Consider the following 15,560-nt stretch of genomic DNA (forward strand, 5'->3'; position numbering starts at 1 on the left):
CATAGTGGACTTGCAGCCCCATCCAGAGGGGGGTAGGGGATGAGCCAGACCCCAGGGCAAAGGACTAGCTAGGCTGTTTACCCAGAGTTGCTACTGCTGCTGTCTTGAGCCCCCACTTCCCAGGCCTCATGAGGGTCCTGAGGCCAGGCTGCCTGCAGGTGGTGTACTCATACCACTGTTTGGATGAATCCTGGTTTGACTACAACTCCCATGGTTCCTTTCGCCGGAGGCGGGGCCACTGTTCCCGACATGCTGTGCGCGGTCGCCTTCGCAGTGCCTTCTGGGACTTGCAGTTTCCGCGGTGCAGGGGCGGCGAGGGCGGGACTCGGCTTCCCGGCGGGCTGCGCGCGTCCGGGCGGGTGTCGGTGGGGCAGTCCGGCGGGCAGCGGCGGTGGTTCCGGCTGCGGCACAGCAGACAAGCGGAGTGGCCCGGCGGGATGTGGAGTCGCCGCCGCCTCGTCCTTGTCCTCCTGCTCGTCCTCAGCGCCTGAGCGCCCCGGGGCCGCGCCCCCCAGGCCGGTGGTGTCCGGCCCCCGAGCGTCCGGAACGCGGCCGGCCGAGCCCCCGGCGGCCGCCCCTGCGGCCTCCCCCCGCCGCTCATGCGGGCCGCGCCCCGCCCCCCGGCCCGAGCCCGCGCCCGCTCCTGTCCGGCTGCACCATGCTCAAGTGCATCCCGCTGTGGCGCTGTAACCGGCACGTGGAGTCGGTGGACCGGCGGCATTGCTCGCTGCAGGCCGTGCCCGAGGAGATCTACCGCTACAGCCGTAGCCTGGAGGAGCTGCTGCTGGACGCCAACCAGCTGCGCGAGCTGCCCAAGGTGAGCGGGCACCTGCGCGGCGGCGACGGTGGCGGGTCCTGGGCGGCCGGGGAGATGCCGCGCCCGGCCGGGTGGGGCAGCGAAGCCTCCCAGCCGGCCCTGCCGGTTCCTACTGGCCAGAGCCGTTTGCCCGCCCCACCCTCACGGCTGGCTTGGCCACCTGGACTGGCACCAGGTGGAAGCGGCCTTCAGGTGACTGACTGCCCGGTGGGGGAGGGGGCCGGACCTGGAGAGAAAACCCGGTGACCCTGCGGGGGCGGCGACCAGGCATCGGGCTCTGCAGAGCTGGGCGCCGCCCCCGCCCCCCACGTGCAGGAGTACTCTGGAACTTGCAGTATGGGCTAGTGAGCGCCCGGTGCCTGGGGGCTATTCCTCAGAGGGCGGGGCTGCAGGCGGGTTGGGCTGCCCAGTCACCTGCAGTCTGGCAGCCAGCAGCTCTGCTGTTTGACATTGCTAAGCTGCCTGTTGACTCCTGCACCAGGTCCAGCGCCCTGCTGGGGGGCAATAGCAGAAGGTGGCCTGGTCCCCTGGGTGGCAGGGCCGGAGTGGGAGTTGACACAGCGCACTGGCAACTGGATGCAGAAGGCCGGTTGGAGAATGTCCACCGTTCTCAGAGCTCCGAGTAACCTCTGTTTTTTTCTGCACCACTACCCCTGCTACGTGCTTAGAGTCCTGACTGGCACCTTGAGGTGGCAGAACCCCAGCCATGTGTGACTCAAAGAGTCCTGCCCATGTGCTTGTCTCTGCCCTGGAGTGTTCCCTGCGGTGGGGGGCCTGCCCTGCTGACCACACCCCCACCCACAGCCCTTTTTCCGATTGCTGAACCTGCGCAAGCTGGGTCTTAGTGACAACGAGATCCAGCGCCTGCCACCGGAGGTGGCCAACTTCATGCAGCTGGTGGAGCTGGACGTGTCTCGGAATGGTGTGGACTGAGGGGTGGGGCCTGGAGACCGGGGGTGGGGGTGGGGCCTGGAGCTAGGAGGGCCTGCCCTTGACTGGAGTCCCTCCCCAACAGATATCCCTGAGATCCCAGAGAGCATCAAATTCTGCAAGGCCTTGGAGATTGCTGACTTCAGTGGGAACCCCTTGTCCAGGTGTGGTGGGGTAGGGGTAGGGCTGGGGGTGGGGAGGTGAGAGCTGAGGGCCGGAGCCCTGGCCCAGGTGTCTAAGGTACGCTCTCTTCTCCTGCCCAGACTCCCGGACGGCTTCACTCAGCTGCGAAGCCTGGCCCACCTGGCCCTGAACGATGTGTCCCTGCAGTCGCTGCCCGGGGACGTGGGCAAGTGAGTTCCGTTTAGGCCAGGCGCCTCCCAGCACTCTTGTTGGCCTGCCCTCTCCCCTTTCTAGTGTCTCCCATGACCCGTCCTGATCTCTTTCAGCCTCGCCAACCTGGTGACCCTGGAACTACGCGAGAACCTGCTGAAGTCCCTGCCCGCGTGAGTATGCCATGCTGCCCACTACCCAGCAGGCAGGTGGTCGGGGCCTTTGGGCCATCTCCACACCCTACACTTTGCTTCCCTGTAGCTCTCTGTCCTTCCTGGTGAAGCTGGAGCAGCTGGATCTCGGTGGCAATGACCTGGAAGTACTGGTGCGGGCACGGCTGGTGGGGCGGGGTGGGGGCAGGGGTGGGGAAGAGGCTGGCTGGGTCTTGCTATTACACCCATCCTGCCTCCTCCCCTGCCTTGCAGCCTGACACCCTGGGGGCGCTGCCCAACCTGCGTGAGCTGTGGCTCGACCGGAACCAGCTCTCCATCCTGCCCGCGGTGAGTGGGCTGGGCAGTCCCTGGCCCCCTGCCTCCTCCCCCCCTCCCCCCCCCCCCCGCCACCCTGACCCCTGGTGCCCGGCCTGCAGGAGCTGGGGAACCTGCGGCGCCTGGTGTGCCTGGATGTGTCTGAGAACCGCTTGGAAGAGCTGCCTGCAGAGCTGGGGGGACTGGCCCTGCTCACGGACCTGCTGCTGTCACAAAATCTGCTGCAGCGTCTGCCCGACGGCATTGGTATGTGAGGCTTGCGGCTGCCAGGACCAAGGGCCAGGTGTCGGTCCAGCACCCTGTCGTGGTGGCCGACACCCATTCCTCATGCCTGCCCCCTCAGGCCAGCTGAAGCAGCTGTCTATCCTGAAGGTGGACCAGAACCGCCTGTGCGAGGTGACTGAGGCGATCGGGGGCTGTGAGAACCTGTCCGAGCTGGTTCTGACTGAGAACCTCCTGACGGTAGGCCTGGCACGAGACAGGTGCCAGTGGTACACACTGTGCGCGCGAGGATGCGGGAGGGCTTCTTTTCTTTCCGTCTCTCCACAAGCACTTTGAATCTTCCCACGTGTAAGGAGAGTGTGTGTATGCACATGTGGGTATGTGCACCCGCATCGGTACACGCTTGTGTTTATACAAATACACAGCACAAAGAGGGAAGCGCTTGCACTTCAAGGCATGCATGTGGACACATGGGTACAGGTGTGTGTATGGCTAACAGCTGTGAATGAGCATGTGGAAATGGTGTGTGCAGCCAGGTGGAGCTAGCATGTGTGCGTTCAGACGAGCAGCAGGCAGTGTCATACGATGTGCATGTGAGTGAGGTGGTACGTGTGCACGGATACCAGTAAGCAGGTAGAAAAGTTACGTGTGTGCAGATTTGAGTTTGCAGGTGGTGTAGGTGTGTGTGTTGGGGGTAGAACTGTGCATGGACATGTGTGTGCAGGTGGAAGTGTGTATGTGGATGAGAGCATGCAGTGGGAGGTGTGTATGCAGGTGTGCGTATGTACTTAGCGGTTGGAGGCGTGTTTATGCAGACACTTGAGGGCACAGGTGTTCTGGGGATGGATGTGAGTTTCAGTTAGAAGTCAGGGAGCCCGAGGGTATGCAGTGCTGGGGTGGTGGGAGCACAGGAAGGAGTGGATCGGGCAGGACAGGTAACGGGACAGGGGTCCAAAAAGCCAGGCCAGGAGCCCTTGTGGGGCGGAGTAATAACTTGGGGTGTATTTGTATGATGGGTCACGGATGGGGCAGCCAGCGTGGTGCCTAACCTACCCTGCCCCCACAGTCCCTGCCACACTCCCTGGGGAAGCTCATCAAGCTGACCAACCTCAACGTGGACCGGAACCGCCTGGAGGGGCTCCCAGCTGAAATCGGCAGCTGTGCTGCGCTCAGTGTGCTCTCTCTGCGAGACAACCGCCTGGCCGCGCTGCCCCCGGAGCTGGCGCACACGGCTGAGCTGCACGTGCTGGACGTGGCCGGGAACCGGTGAGCCATGACGCTGGGCCCTGCCCATGACCCTGCCCACTCCCCTGGCTTAGGTCCTGCCTCATTGCTAGCCACCCCCACACACACCCGAGTCCTGGATGGCCCCGCCCCCACTGAACCCCCTGCCCACTCCTCAGGCTGCAGAGCCTTCCACTGGCGCTGACGCACCTGAACCTGAAGGCGCTGTGGCTGGCAGAGAACCAGGCCCAGCCCATGCTGCGCTTCCAAACAGAGGAGGACGCCCACAGCGGCGAGAAGGTGCTGACCTGCTACCTGCTGCCCCAGCAGCCCCCACCCAGCCTCGGTAGGTGTCGCTGCCCTGGCCACTCGGGATGTGCCTCCTAGGGGTGCGGGCTGATGCTGATGAGGTGTATGACCCCCCTCAGAGGAGTCCGTGGTGCAGAGTAGCCCCTCCGAGAGCGACGCCCCGCCAAGCCGCATCAGCGTCATTCAGTTCCTCGAGGACACTGAGGGGGCTGAGGACAACGACGAGCCCGCCTCTGAGACTCGGGTATGGGGGGGACAGGGACCCCGGGGGCCGCCTCAGCCCCCCACCTGACCCCTGCCCCACCCCTCACCCCCACCACCCCACAGGGCCTGCAACGCCGTGCCACGCCGCACCCCAGTGAGCTGAAGGTGATGAAGAAGGGCATGGAGGAGCGCCGGGCTGAGCTCCCCTCCTGCAGGATGGTCCCCGGGCCCCCCTCACCCACCTTGGAGGTGCTTGTAGTCTGGTGGTGGCCCTGGGTGGGAGCTGGCTGCATGCAGGGAGGAGACTGCTCCAGGTGGCATGGGCACTGAGCCAGGCCCCTACTGCAGGATCCAAGGCTCAGCACTGAATCTGAGGCCTCACACCCGTCTGCCAGCACCGGCTCGGAGGGCCTGTCTGAGGGCCTGCCAGCCCAGGCCGAGGACCTAGGCCCACAGGAGCCCGGGGCCGCCAGCCCAGAGGAGGATTACGAGGAGGTGAGCTGAGGCAGGGGGCAGGGGCAGGGGCAGGGGTGTGGCACAGTCAAGACCAGGGCTCCGTGCTGGCAGGTCTCCTGGAGCAAGGCTGGGGCCAGCTGCCAGTCCCCACTTCCTGCCCTGGCGGCAGTGGCGGCAGCAACAGCACATCCTGGCTGGGCCCCTCTCTCACGCACACTCACAGCCCACAGTGCACTTCTCGGAGGACACGCTGCTGCCCAGGGAGGACAGTGAGGAGGACGAAGGGCAGCCTGAGGCCCCCTGGCCCGCGTCTGGTGGCCGGCAGCGACTGACCCGCAAGGATACGCCACATTACAAGAAGCACTTCAAGGTCTCCAAGCTGCCGCGGCCTGAGGCAGTCGTGGCCCTGCTGCAAGGCGGGCGCCCGGATGGCGAGGGCCAGGCTGCGCCCGGAGGCTGGCACAATGGCCCCCACGCCCCCTGGGCTCTTCAGGCTGAGGAGGAGGAGGAGGAAGAAGAGGAGGAAGAAAACCAGGTGGAAGAGGAGGAGGAGGAGCCGGAGGAAGAAGCCACAGCCGCTGCACCCTCAGTCAAGGTGGGTCTTGGCCCCTTAGCCCTCCCGCCCCCAACACCGGGCAGGGGTGTAGACATGATCCAGGCCAGGACAGGCCTGCATGGTTGGGGGCAGACTCCCCCACCCCCAAGGGTTACTGGCCCACTGGTTCTGGTTGTCGGTGCCCACCCTGAGCAAGTCAGAGGTGGAGCTGGGTTTAGGGCAGTCATGATCCAGAGACCCTGGTGTGGTCTCTGTTGCCCTAGCGGCTAAGGGGCAAGCAGGTCCCCCAACCCTGGCCCCCAGTTGGGCACACAGCCTCTTTGGGCTGCTAGTCCCAGGCCCCAGATGGGGGCGGCTGCTCTTGGCCCCCACTCTTCCGGGCAGACTCTGGCTCTCACACCTGCAGATGGGGACATCTGGCTGGCTACCCTGCGTGTGCTCCGATGATGGCCTTGGGGCTCTTTCTGTCTGCCTGGTGGTGGGTGGTGACGAGGCTGTATGCTGGCGGCTGGGGGCGGTGGTGGCGGTGGCGGTGGCGGTGGCAGTGGTAGTGGTAGTGGTGGCGGCGCTGACCTGCGTGCCCTGCTGGTCCCGTCTTGACAGGGGGTGTCCTTTGACCAGGCCAATAACCTGCTGATAGAGCCGGCCCGCGTTGAGGAAGAGGAGGTCTGTACCCCACCCTCGCTGGCTCCTGGGCTGTGGGCTCACGCGCTCCTCTCCTCTCCCTGTTTGCACTGCTTCCTGGGTGTGGGTGCACGGCCTCCGTTCCTGAGGCTCAGGCCAAGGAACCCTCCTTCCGAGCGCCCCGGGTCTGGCAGGGCACTTGGACCCCTCTTTTGGGGGCCTAGTGGCTATGAGGCCGGTTCCTCGGAGCCCATGTGGGCGGACCTGGACATCGTGCATGTGCTTATTCCTAGCTAACTCTGACCATCGTCCGGCAGACGGGGGGCCTGGGAGTCAGCATCGCGGGAGGCAAGGGCTCTACCCCCTACAAGGGGGATGACGAGGTGAGGGTCTTGATGCCTGGGGCCGCGCCACAGCCCACTGCCCTAGGTGATGGGGTGCTAAAACACATGGGGGAAGAGATGTGGCCAGCCCTCTTCCATGGGGCTCACCGCCTGGGGGAGCCACCTAAGGCAGCAGGCCATCACCAGGACCACTCTTTAAAAGAGGGGTGGGGAGCACGGCCTCCCTGGGCATGGGGGCTGAGGGCTGCCAGGCTCTGGACAGCAGCTGACCGGCTGACCTTGCCTGCTCCTGCAGGGCATATTCATCTCTAGAGTGTCAGAGGATGGCCCTGCGGCCCGGGCCGGCGTGCGAGTTGGGGACAAGCTGCTGGAGGTGGGTCCAGGGGCTGTGGGGGCTGTGCCCTGTGCCTCTCCCCGCTGCTCGGCAGGTTCCTGCAAGGTGCTCAGCCAGCCCCGCACTGGCACCCCAGGAAGGGTGCTGTGCTCTGGCATCCTGTCTTAGGGAACTGGCCAGTTGCAAGTCTGGGTAGTCCATGAGCTGGGGCCCCAGAACCCACGGTGCCCAGGGGGACTCACAGGAGGGTGAGCCCTGGGCTCCAGCAACACCACTCGGGGGGGGGGGCAGGGTTACCCAGAGCCATCAGGCCTTGGCTAGCCCTGCCAGAGCATTGCGTGCAGCCGCCTGCCCGCCCACCCGCAGGTGAATGGCGTGGCCCTGCAGAGTGCGGAGCACCATGAGGCTGTGGAGGCCCTGCGGGGGGCAGGTGCCACCGTGCAGATGCGGGTGTGGCGGGAGCGCATGGTAGAGCCGGAGAATGCTGTCACCGTCACACCACTGCGGCCTGAGGATGACTACTGCCCAAGGGACAGGCGAGGGGGTGGCCTGCGTCTGCCCCTGCCTGAGCCCAGGCCCCCTCGCCAGCGCCACGCTGCCTGCCTGGTGCGCAGTGAGAAGGGCCTGGGTTTCAGTATCGCCGGTGGGAAAGGCTCCACACCCTACCGGGCTGGCGACACGGTGAGGCCAAGGGCAATGTGTGAAGGTGCCCTGGGGGCAAATGGGCAGTGGGCCTCACTGATGCTGTCACCACCCCCAGGGCATCTTCATTTCCCGAATTGCGGAGGGCGGGGCGGCTCACCGAGCAGGCACCCTGCAGGTCGGCGACCGAGTGCTTTCAGTGAGTGGGCTGGGCAGGGCAGGGCAGGGCAGGGATGTGGCTGGGGCCAGCCCCCATCAGCCAGGTACCTGACCAGGCTCCGTTCAGCAGATCAACGGGGTGGACGTGACGGAGGCTCGCCACGACCTTGCTGTTTCTCTGCTCACCGCCGCCTCGCCTACCATCGCACTGCTGCTAGAACGGGAGACTGAGGCGTCCCCACCCCCCAGCCCGCCCCCACACTCCCCCCCACCCCCTGCTGCTGCCACCACCCCAGCCACTGCCAGCACCCCAGAGCCTGGGCCACTGAGACTGGCCCCTAGCCTGCTGGCTGCTGCCCTCGAGGGGCCCTATCCAGTGGAGGTGAGGCCCTGGGTGCCCAGTGCCAACCAGTGGCAGGACCCTGGGTGGGCACCAGACCTCTCTCAGGGCCCCCTGCCAGCATGACCTGTCTCCATGGGGCTGGGGGTCTGTGGGCAGTGACCTGACTGGCTCTCAGACAGCCGACGAGCCTGCCCTCCACACGGCCGGCACCATGTGCCCGGGAGCACTCTCCTGTGTTGTGTGTGGCTAAGGAAGCACCCTTCCCTGCACCGCCTCCAACATGCTCCCTGGTGTCCCCAGGAAGTCCGGCTGCCCCGAGCCGGGGGCCCGCTGGGACTCAGCATCGTGGGCGGCTCCGACCACTCCAGTCACCCGTTTGGCGTCCAGGAACCAGGGGTGTTCATCTCCAAGGTAGTGGGCGGCGCCTCCCTGGGGCGGGGCTGGCCGCAGGGTGCTACCTGTCGCCCGGCCCCCACCAGCCCGCCACCTTCGCAGGTGCTGCCTCGTGGTCTGGCCGCACGCAGTGGCCTGCGAGTGGGTGACCGTATCCTGGCAGTGAATGGGCAGGACGTGCGGGAAGCCACACACCAGGAGGCAGTCAGCGCCCTGCTGCGGCCCTGCCTGGAGCTGTGCCTGCTGGTGCGCCGAGACCCACCGCCTCCGGGCATGCGTGTAGGTGACGGCTTGACTGCGGGTGTGCAGGCCAGAGAGGGGCTGGGGGCGAGACGGGGCTGACCTGTCCTACGGCCCCTGTCACGCCTCCCAGGAGTTCTGCATCCAGAAGGCCCCCGGGGAGAAGCTGGGCATCAGCATCCGAGGGGGTGCCAAGGGTCACGCGGGGAACCCCTGTGACCCCACGGACGAGGGTGTGTTCATCTCCAAGGTGAGGCTGCCAGGGGCCAGGGCAGGTGGGTCCGGGGCAGGGCTGGCGGGGCTGGGTGTGGGCAGCCAGCCTGTCCTTCCTTGCTCTACCCAGGTCAGCCCCACAGGTGCAGCCGGCAGAGACGGGCGTCTGCGGGTTGGGCAGCGCCTCCTGGAGGTGGACCAGCAGAGCCTGCTGGGCCTGACACACGCCGAGGCCGTGCAGCTGCTGCGGGGCGTGGGCCATACCCTGACCGTGCTCGTCTGTGACGGCTTCGACGCAAGTGCAGCTGCCGCTCTGGAGGTCAGTGGGGCCTGCTGCCATGGGGGACGCTTGCATGCACACGCAGCCCCCCTGGAGATTATGGGATCCGTCTGGCACAGATGAGGCACATAAGAGCATGTGTACACACACACGTGCACTCACACACACTGCCGTCCTGGAGGTCAGCGGGGCCTACCCGGCATGGGAGATGTGGGCACACACCCTCCTTGCCCCACAGAGAGGCAGAGAGGTGAGGCGGAGGGAGACAGCCGGGTCTGGGGCTATGCCCCTTGTCCAGGTGGTGCCCCTGAGAAGTGCCAGGCAGGCGCCCACTCGCGGGGGCCAGTACTGCAAGCCCTCAGATGATGGCTGGCTGGCCTCCCCGGGCAGGCCCGCCTTGGGCCGTGGGGCATGGTGAGCACAAGGGCAGTCTGACCCCACCACAACTGGACAAGGGGTTCCCACTGAAGGCAGCAGTCTCCCCAGCGGGGTGGGGCTGTGGGATGTGTGCCCAGTGCAGCCTCTGTGGGACTAGTAAGTTGCTTTTGATTTGCTCTCTGGTCCGCTCCCTCTCGCTGCCCTGTGAGGCAGTGGTGGCAGCAGCTCCCTGTCCAGATGTGGCCCCTCAGATGCTAGGGCACGGGCTGCAGGCTCCACGTGCCTGCCGCCCTCTGCACCTGGGGACATGGACTCAATCACCGGGCCCCAGGAGCATGCCTCGTCCTGGGCTCACGGCACCCCTGGCTGCACCAGTGTGGGACTTGGGCAGGCTGCCAGCCCCTTGTGTGCCAGGCCTGTGGGTCCTCCTGTCTTGGGCTGATGGTGCTGGGCTCATCTGGTTTTATCATCGTCTGAAGGAGACAGGTGGTGGCCCGAGTCTCCCAGTGTCTGGGTTCTCGGGAGCCACTGTAACGTGTCACTAGAGGAAGGCTTTCGAGAACAGACACTTACTTTCTTGTAGTTTAAGAGGCTAGCTGTCAGTTCAGGGCATTGGCTCCGGGGCAGGTCCTTGTCTTCAGCTGCTGCGTTCCAGCTCCCCGGCACTCTTGTCTTGGTCATGGTCTCTGCTCAGTTCTTGAGTCTCTCCTCCCTCAGGGAAGATGGGCTGAAACACCCCAATGCCAGGCCTGTCTGCTAGTGTCACAGACAGCTCGCTCCCCAGAGGCTAGTCCCAGATGTCAGGCTCAGGTATGCAGATCTTGGAGCAAGACTCGGTCCACATTGCCAGTGGCCTCTGCTTCTCTGTGTCCCTGCTGGCTGGCAAGAATCCCTCTGCTTTCAAGCCTGGGCCACTGCCCTGCCTGGTGCCTACTCCGGGTGGCCAGGAGTAAAGCTGCCCTGCACACGTGGCACCCCTTGTGAGGTGGCCAGGCTCCCCCCCCCCCCCGGGGTCTGCCGTCTCCTGAGCCCAGCAGACAAGGCCTGAGAACTGGGCACGTGGCCACCCAACATTACATGCCAACACAGCCAGGGGTGACTTGCAGGCCTGCCCCAGTGGGGACAGGAAGCGGCAGGATTTGCCCCAGCCTGTCCTCTCCTGTCCCTCAGGTGTCCCCAGGTGTCATCGCCAACCCCTTCGCAGCCGGGCTGGGCCGCCGTAACAGCCTGGAGAGTGTCTCCTCTGTGGACCGAGAGCTGAGCCCCGAGGCCAAGGTCAGCTCCTAGGGAGCTTGGAGGTAGGGGCTAGGAGCCCGGGGGCAGGCAGCCCCTGACCGACCAAAGTTTGTTCTGCACCCAGGACAAGGAGCTGGCCAGTCAGACCCTGCCTCAGGAGCCTGAAGCCAGGGTGAGTGGTTGGTCATCCCCACAAGGAGTTGGGCCCTGCCTCCCAGCTCGGCACGGATGGCTCAGGGTTACGGGCAGGCTGGGCCGGGCACTCCGGGAGCCTTTATGTGCTTTTGGCCAGTGTGCCACCAGGAGGTTGCGGCCCAGGATGCCTATGCTTGTTTCCCACCCCTCGGATCCTGGCTTTCTACTGGTGCCCCTGCTGTGTCTCCCCCTCCACACCCTCACGAGAGCGTCCTCTGCTCTACCCACCAGGGTCCAAGCCCAGAGCTGCTGAAGCTGGACTGCCGTGCACTGGCTGCGGTGCCTAGCAGTGGCAGCGTACAGAGGGTCAGTGTGGGGCCCTGTGGATGCTGCAGGACAGGGCATTGCAGTGGGAGGAGTGGCTGGGCTCCCATGTTACGAGGCCTGCAGAAGAGCCATGCAGGGACTGCCTCAGAGAGGTCTGGGTTTAGCCAGACGGGCACCAGGACCACCCCCACTGATCAGCCTGTGGGCCACACCTCACCCCAGGAGTGTGAGCTGGACAAGCTGGGGCCCACGAAGCATTGCCAGCCCCCAGGGGTCCCCAGAGAGGGCCCACTGCAGCAGAGTCACCCACCGGAGTCTTTGGAAGCCCCGCTGGTCCCTCTTAAGTCAACCTTGGGTGGGAAAGCAGACTGGGTAGGTGCTGAGTTCTAGCTAGAGGCTGCAGGGAGGGGTGGGCCCCACAGGCCTGGGGTGGCTGAGTAGAGACTGCAGAGCCAGGGAAAGCCGCAGGCCTGCAGCAGCTGTGATAGGGGGTGGGGAGGGGGGCAGGGGCCGGGGACAGCTGGTGGGGTGTGGATTGGGAGGGCGTTCAGAACCAAAGATAGCTCACCAGGGTGTGCCCACCACCCACGACCAGAGCCCGTGGGAGCGAGAGGTGAGGGACAGAAAGGGGGCTGCCCAGGACAGCTCGGGAACTTGTGAAGCTGGGGGAGGGGGGCCCAGGAGAGGGGTGTGGAGGACTGCTGGCCGAGGGGGCCCACAGGAGAAGATCTTTGAACCTAGGGCTGACCCTGGGCTGGGGCGTGGCGGTGGGGGTGGGGGAGTGGACCAGCTCTGGGCTCCCCAAGTCCTCTGCCCCTGGCTCCTTCTTCCAGCTCTCGAGCTCTCTCCCTGTCTCGCTGTGGTCTGTCCTTTTGTCTGTCTCCCTGTGAAGATCCAGATAGCCCCGCCCACCACCTTCCATGGACAGAGAACTTGCTGCCCAGCCCAGGCCTGGGGGCCAGGCCTGCCCAGCACAGAGGGGGGAGGGGGAGAGCCTGGTGGACTCCCAGCCGAGGCCGTTTGGCAAGAACCCCTTCATGCTGGCCGAGTGGCTGGCCAGGCCACCCCGGGGACGGCCCCTGGGGTTGGGGCAGGCTGGGGAGGTGAGGACCCACTTGGGTGGCTGGGAGCCCTAATCCCCTCCTCAGCCACCAGCCAGGCTGGCCCTGGCCCACCCACTACCCCTCCTACAGGTGCCATCAGGGGTCACTGGAGCTCGGATAGCTGAGGCCCCCTGCTCCCCCAGCGGCCAGCAGGTGAATGTCCTGAGATAATGGCTGCCAGAGATGGGGAGGGTAGTGGGGGCTAGGTGCAGGACCCCGGGGTTACCTCCCACCTGCCCCAGGCCACAGTCTGGCTCACACTGACCTCTCCAGCCATCCTCTGGCCCACAGTGTCTTCCCTGCTCCCAGGCACAGCCCTCCCTTGCCTGAGTACCCACAGTGGGATCGGGGAGGGGGTTTCTGAGACCATCTCGGAGGAGGCCAGCCATCCCCGGGTAGAGCTATGCCCACTTAGGAGTGATGGCCTCCCCTGCGCCTGCACACCCCATCCAACTTTTCATTAGGGCCACACACATGCACACACACACACCTGCCCTGTGGGGGAGCGCGGTGAGGCCCCATCTAGACACCCTCTACGGCTCTGTCTTTCTCTTTTTCTCCCCCCCCCCCCACATCCCTGGTGCCCACCCCCGCCCCTACAGACCAGACCCGGGGTGATCCAGCCACTGGCCCAGGCCTGGCCCAGGGTCTCCCCAGCCCCCAGGGACAGAGGTGGCCCCCATTCTGTGAGTTCACTGCCCTGGTGGGCGAGGCAGCTTTGTCCTCCCAGGACAGCGGGCACAGTGGGAGGGTGGTTGGCTCTGTGCTCTTTGTGAAGCGGGCAGCTGGTGGTGGGGGCTGGCAGCACAGGGCCCTGACACAGCACATGCAACCCTGCCCCACAGCCACTATCCCCGCCATCCCCACACGAGCTGCCCACCAATGTGAAGCAGGCCTACCGAACCTTCGCAGCGGTGCCCACCCAGCACCCTCCCGACGATGTCTCGGTCCAGGTATGTGGGCTGACGAGGGCCCAGGTGCTGGCCCAGGCTGGGGTCAAGCCAGCGAGTCTCAGCACCTACTCCCCTCCCCACAGCCCTGCCTGCCAGGGCCAGCAGCCTCTCCAGAGCAGCTGCCCTTCCGTGAGAGGCAGAAGTACTTTGAGCTGGAGGTGCGGGTGCCCCAGGCCGAGGGCCCACCCAAGCGGGTTTCTCTGGTGGGCGCCGATGACCTGCGCAAAATGCAGGAGGAGGAAGGTGAGTAGGGGAGCTGGGGACAGGGGAGGGCGCTGGGGCAGAGGCTGCGGAACTGACTGCCTTTCCCATTGCCAGCGCGAAAGCTACAACAGAAGAGAGCGCAGCTGCTGCGGGAGGGGACCTCAGCTGCTCCGGAGGCGGAGGCAGGGCCCGCCCTGCACCTGGACCTGGACCTGGACGGGGAGGGCCCAGACCAGCAGGAGGACGATCCAACCTGGGCAGATGCCAGCCCTGCAGGAGGGTGAGGGGTCAGCCCCGCCCCTAAGCCTGGCATTGCCCTTGCCAAGCTGGCCCCCACCTGCCTGACTCCTGCCCCGGCCCCTCCCTCAGGCTCAGCCCGGCATCACCACCGACACCGGGAGATACTGCCCCAGTGCGGACGGCCAAGGCCGAGCGGCGGCATCAGGAGCGACTGCGTGTGCAGAGCCCCGAGCTGCCGGCCGTGCCCGAGCGAGCCCTGTCCCCCGCTGAGCGCCGGGCCCTGGAGGCCGAGAAAAGGGCGCTTTGGAGAGCCGCCAGGTGAAGCTGCCCACTCACTCAGCGACCTGCCCCCATTGGCTCGTTGCCCCGCCCACCTGCTCAAACCCCCTCCCCCCCCCCAGGATGAAGTCTCTGGAGCAGGATGCCCTTCGAGCACAGATGGTCCTCAGCAAGTCCCAGGAGGGGCGGGGCAAGCGCGGGCCCCTGGAGCGGCTAGCAGAAACCCCCTCGCCTGCGCCCACGCCCTCACCCACTCCCTTGGAAGGTCTGGAGGGGAGGCGGGAGGAGGGGAAGTGGGGGCCCAACCTGCAGCCGAAACCTCACTGAATCCTGCTTCTTGTCTCCCAGACCTTGGCCTTCTGACCAGCACCTCTCCAGGACTGCTGGTGAGGCCCCTGGCCACCCTCCCGCGACCTGGGTGACCGACCCTACACCCCTTCCTCTTCCTCACAGCGGCGGGGGTGGGGGAATCCTTCGCAGTAGGCATTCTCTTCCTGAAGCCCTTCGTCTACCTCCCCACACCCCCCGGCAGTGGGGTAGGGTGGGGCTCGCGTGTGCACCCTCTCTCTCTCTCTCACTCCACTGTCTCTGTCGCACGCTGTGCCTTCAAGTCCTTGTCTGGAAAGAAGTTTGACTACAGGGTCTTCGCAGCCCTCCCCTCTTCCAGACCTGTCTATGACATCCAGGTAGCGCCGCGCCCACTGCACGCTGACCTGGCCTGTCACCCTACACCTGTACCAGCAGGCCCCCCCAATGCCCTGCTGGCTTCTTGCTTGCTGGGTGGGGGCCCTCCCTGTCACCTCCGAACTGCCGTGAGGGTCCGTCCCAGAGCCTCAGGCTGGGACCCTGGGACCCATGGTCGGGTGGCTTGGGGAGGCAAGGCGTGGCCTCACCCAGCCCCTCTCCTCTCCTCCCTCAGTCCCTGGATTCTGCTGAGGAGCTGAGACCCCTGGAAGAGTCTCCGAGCCCCTGTGAGTAGGTGGGGGTGGGGGGGTGTTGAGCTGGGTTCTGCAAGGGGGAGGGTCTATTTGGTTCCAGCTCACCCCCTGCCGCCCCCACAGGTCCACAGGAAGAGGACGGGGAAGTAGCCCTGGTGCTTCTGGGCAGACCCTCGCCAGGTGCCCCTGGGCCCGAGGAGGTTACCCTCTGCAGTAGCCGTCGGCCTGTGCGGCCCGGACGCCGCGGCCTGGGCCCGGTGCCTTCCTAGAGGGCCAACTGCCCCCACCTCCCCTGCCATGGGGGCTCCCTGACTTGGGGTGGGTGTCCTGCCAGTTCCCCACACCACCCCCACTCCGAGTCTTTTAACCTGGGCCGTAGCATTTTAAAGAGACCTCCCTCAGGACTGGCCTCTGACTAACCCCTCACCCCCAGCCAGGACCTCTTTGGCGAGACTGTAACTAGTGATGTTTGTACAACCAAAGACTCTATTTTGTGGTTTAAGGAGAATAAAGTTGACTACATTTTACATCCTGTTTGTCCGCCCCCCACAGCCAAGCCTCAACTGACCACACCTGGGGTTGCAGCTGTTTGGGGGCCACTGAGCCTGTCTTGACCCCCAACCCCAATTTGACCCTATACTTCACTGCGGCCAGCA

The 15,560-nt window shown here is 65.6% G+C and overlaps 1 protein-coding gene across 12 annotated transcripts; it reads left to right on the forward strand.

Moving 5' to 3' along the window:
* Positions 1–363: 363 nt before the first annotated feature.
* Positions 364–15,431, forward strand: SCRIB (scribble planar cell polarity protein). Of its 12 annotated transcripts, none has more exons than XM_075549153.1 (38): positions 364–817; positions 1,622–1,739; positions 1,833–1,911; positions 2,011–2,100; positions 2,197–2,253; positions 2,342–2,405; positions 2,506–2,580; positions 2,670–2,814; positions 2,912–3,030; positions 3,857–4,056; positions 4,194–4,360; positions 4,443–4,567; positions 4,651–4,776; positions 4,876–5,022; positions 5,207–5,578; positions 6,143–6,205; positions 6,457–6,546; positions 6,803–6,880; positions 7,208–7,522; positions 7,602–7,682; positions 7,770–8,024; positions 8,286–8,396; positions 8,481–8,657; positions 8,752–8,868; positions 8,962–9,150; positions 10,660–10,764; positions 10,850–10,897; positions 11,152–11,226; positions 12,381–12,443; positions 12,893–12,976; positions 13,136–13,243; positions 13,327–13,486; positions 13,562–13,727; positions 13,817–14,005; positions 14,089–14,231; positions 14,315–14,352; positions 14,886–14,937; positions 15,028–15,431. In XM_075549153.1, the coding sequence occupies exons 1-38, from the start codon at positions 659–661 to the stop codon at positions 15,171–15,173; spliced, it is 4,896 nt and encodes a 1,631-aa protein (XP_075405268.1). In that variant the 5' UTR covers positions 364–658; the 3' UTR covers positions 15,174–15,431. The 12 variants fall into 12 exon arrangements, with proteins under 12 accessions (XP_075405268.1, XP_075405269.1, XP_075405279.1 ...); XM_075549154.1 differs by having other exon boundaries at positions 7,773–8,024; XM_075549164.1 differs by lacking the exon at positions 12,893–12,976 and adding an exon at positions 14,578–14,652 and having other exon boundaries at positions 7,773–8,024.
* Positions 15,432–15,560: the final 129 nt, after the last annotated feature.

This window comes from Tenrec ecaudatus, chromosome 5, assembly GCF_050624435.1.
Source record: "Tenrec ecaudatus isolate mTenEca1 chromosome 5, mTenEca1.hap1, whole genome shotgun sequence".
Classification (NCBI taxonomy): domain Eukaryota; kingdom Metazoa; phylum Chordata; class Mammalia; order Afrosoricida; family Tenrecidae; genus Tenrec; species Tenrec ecaudatus.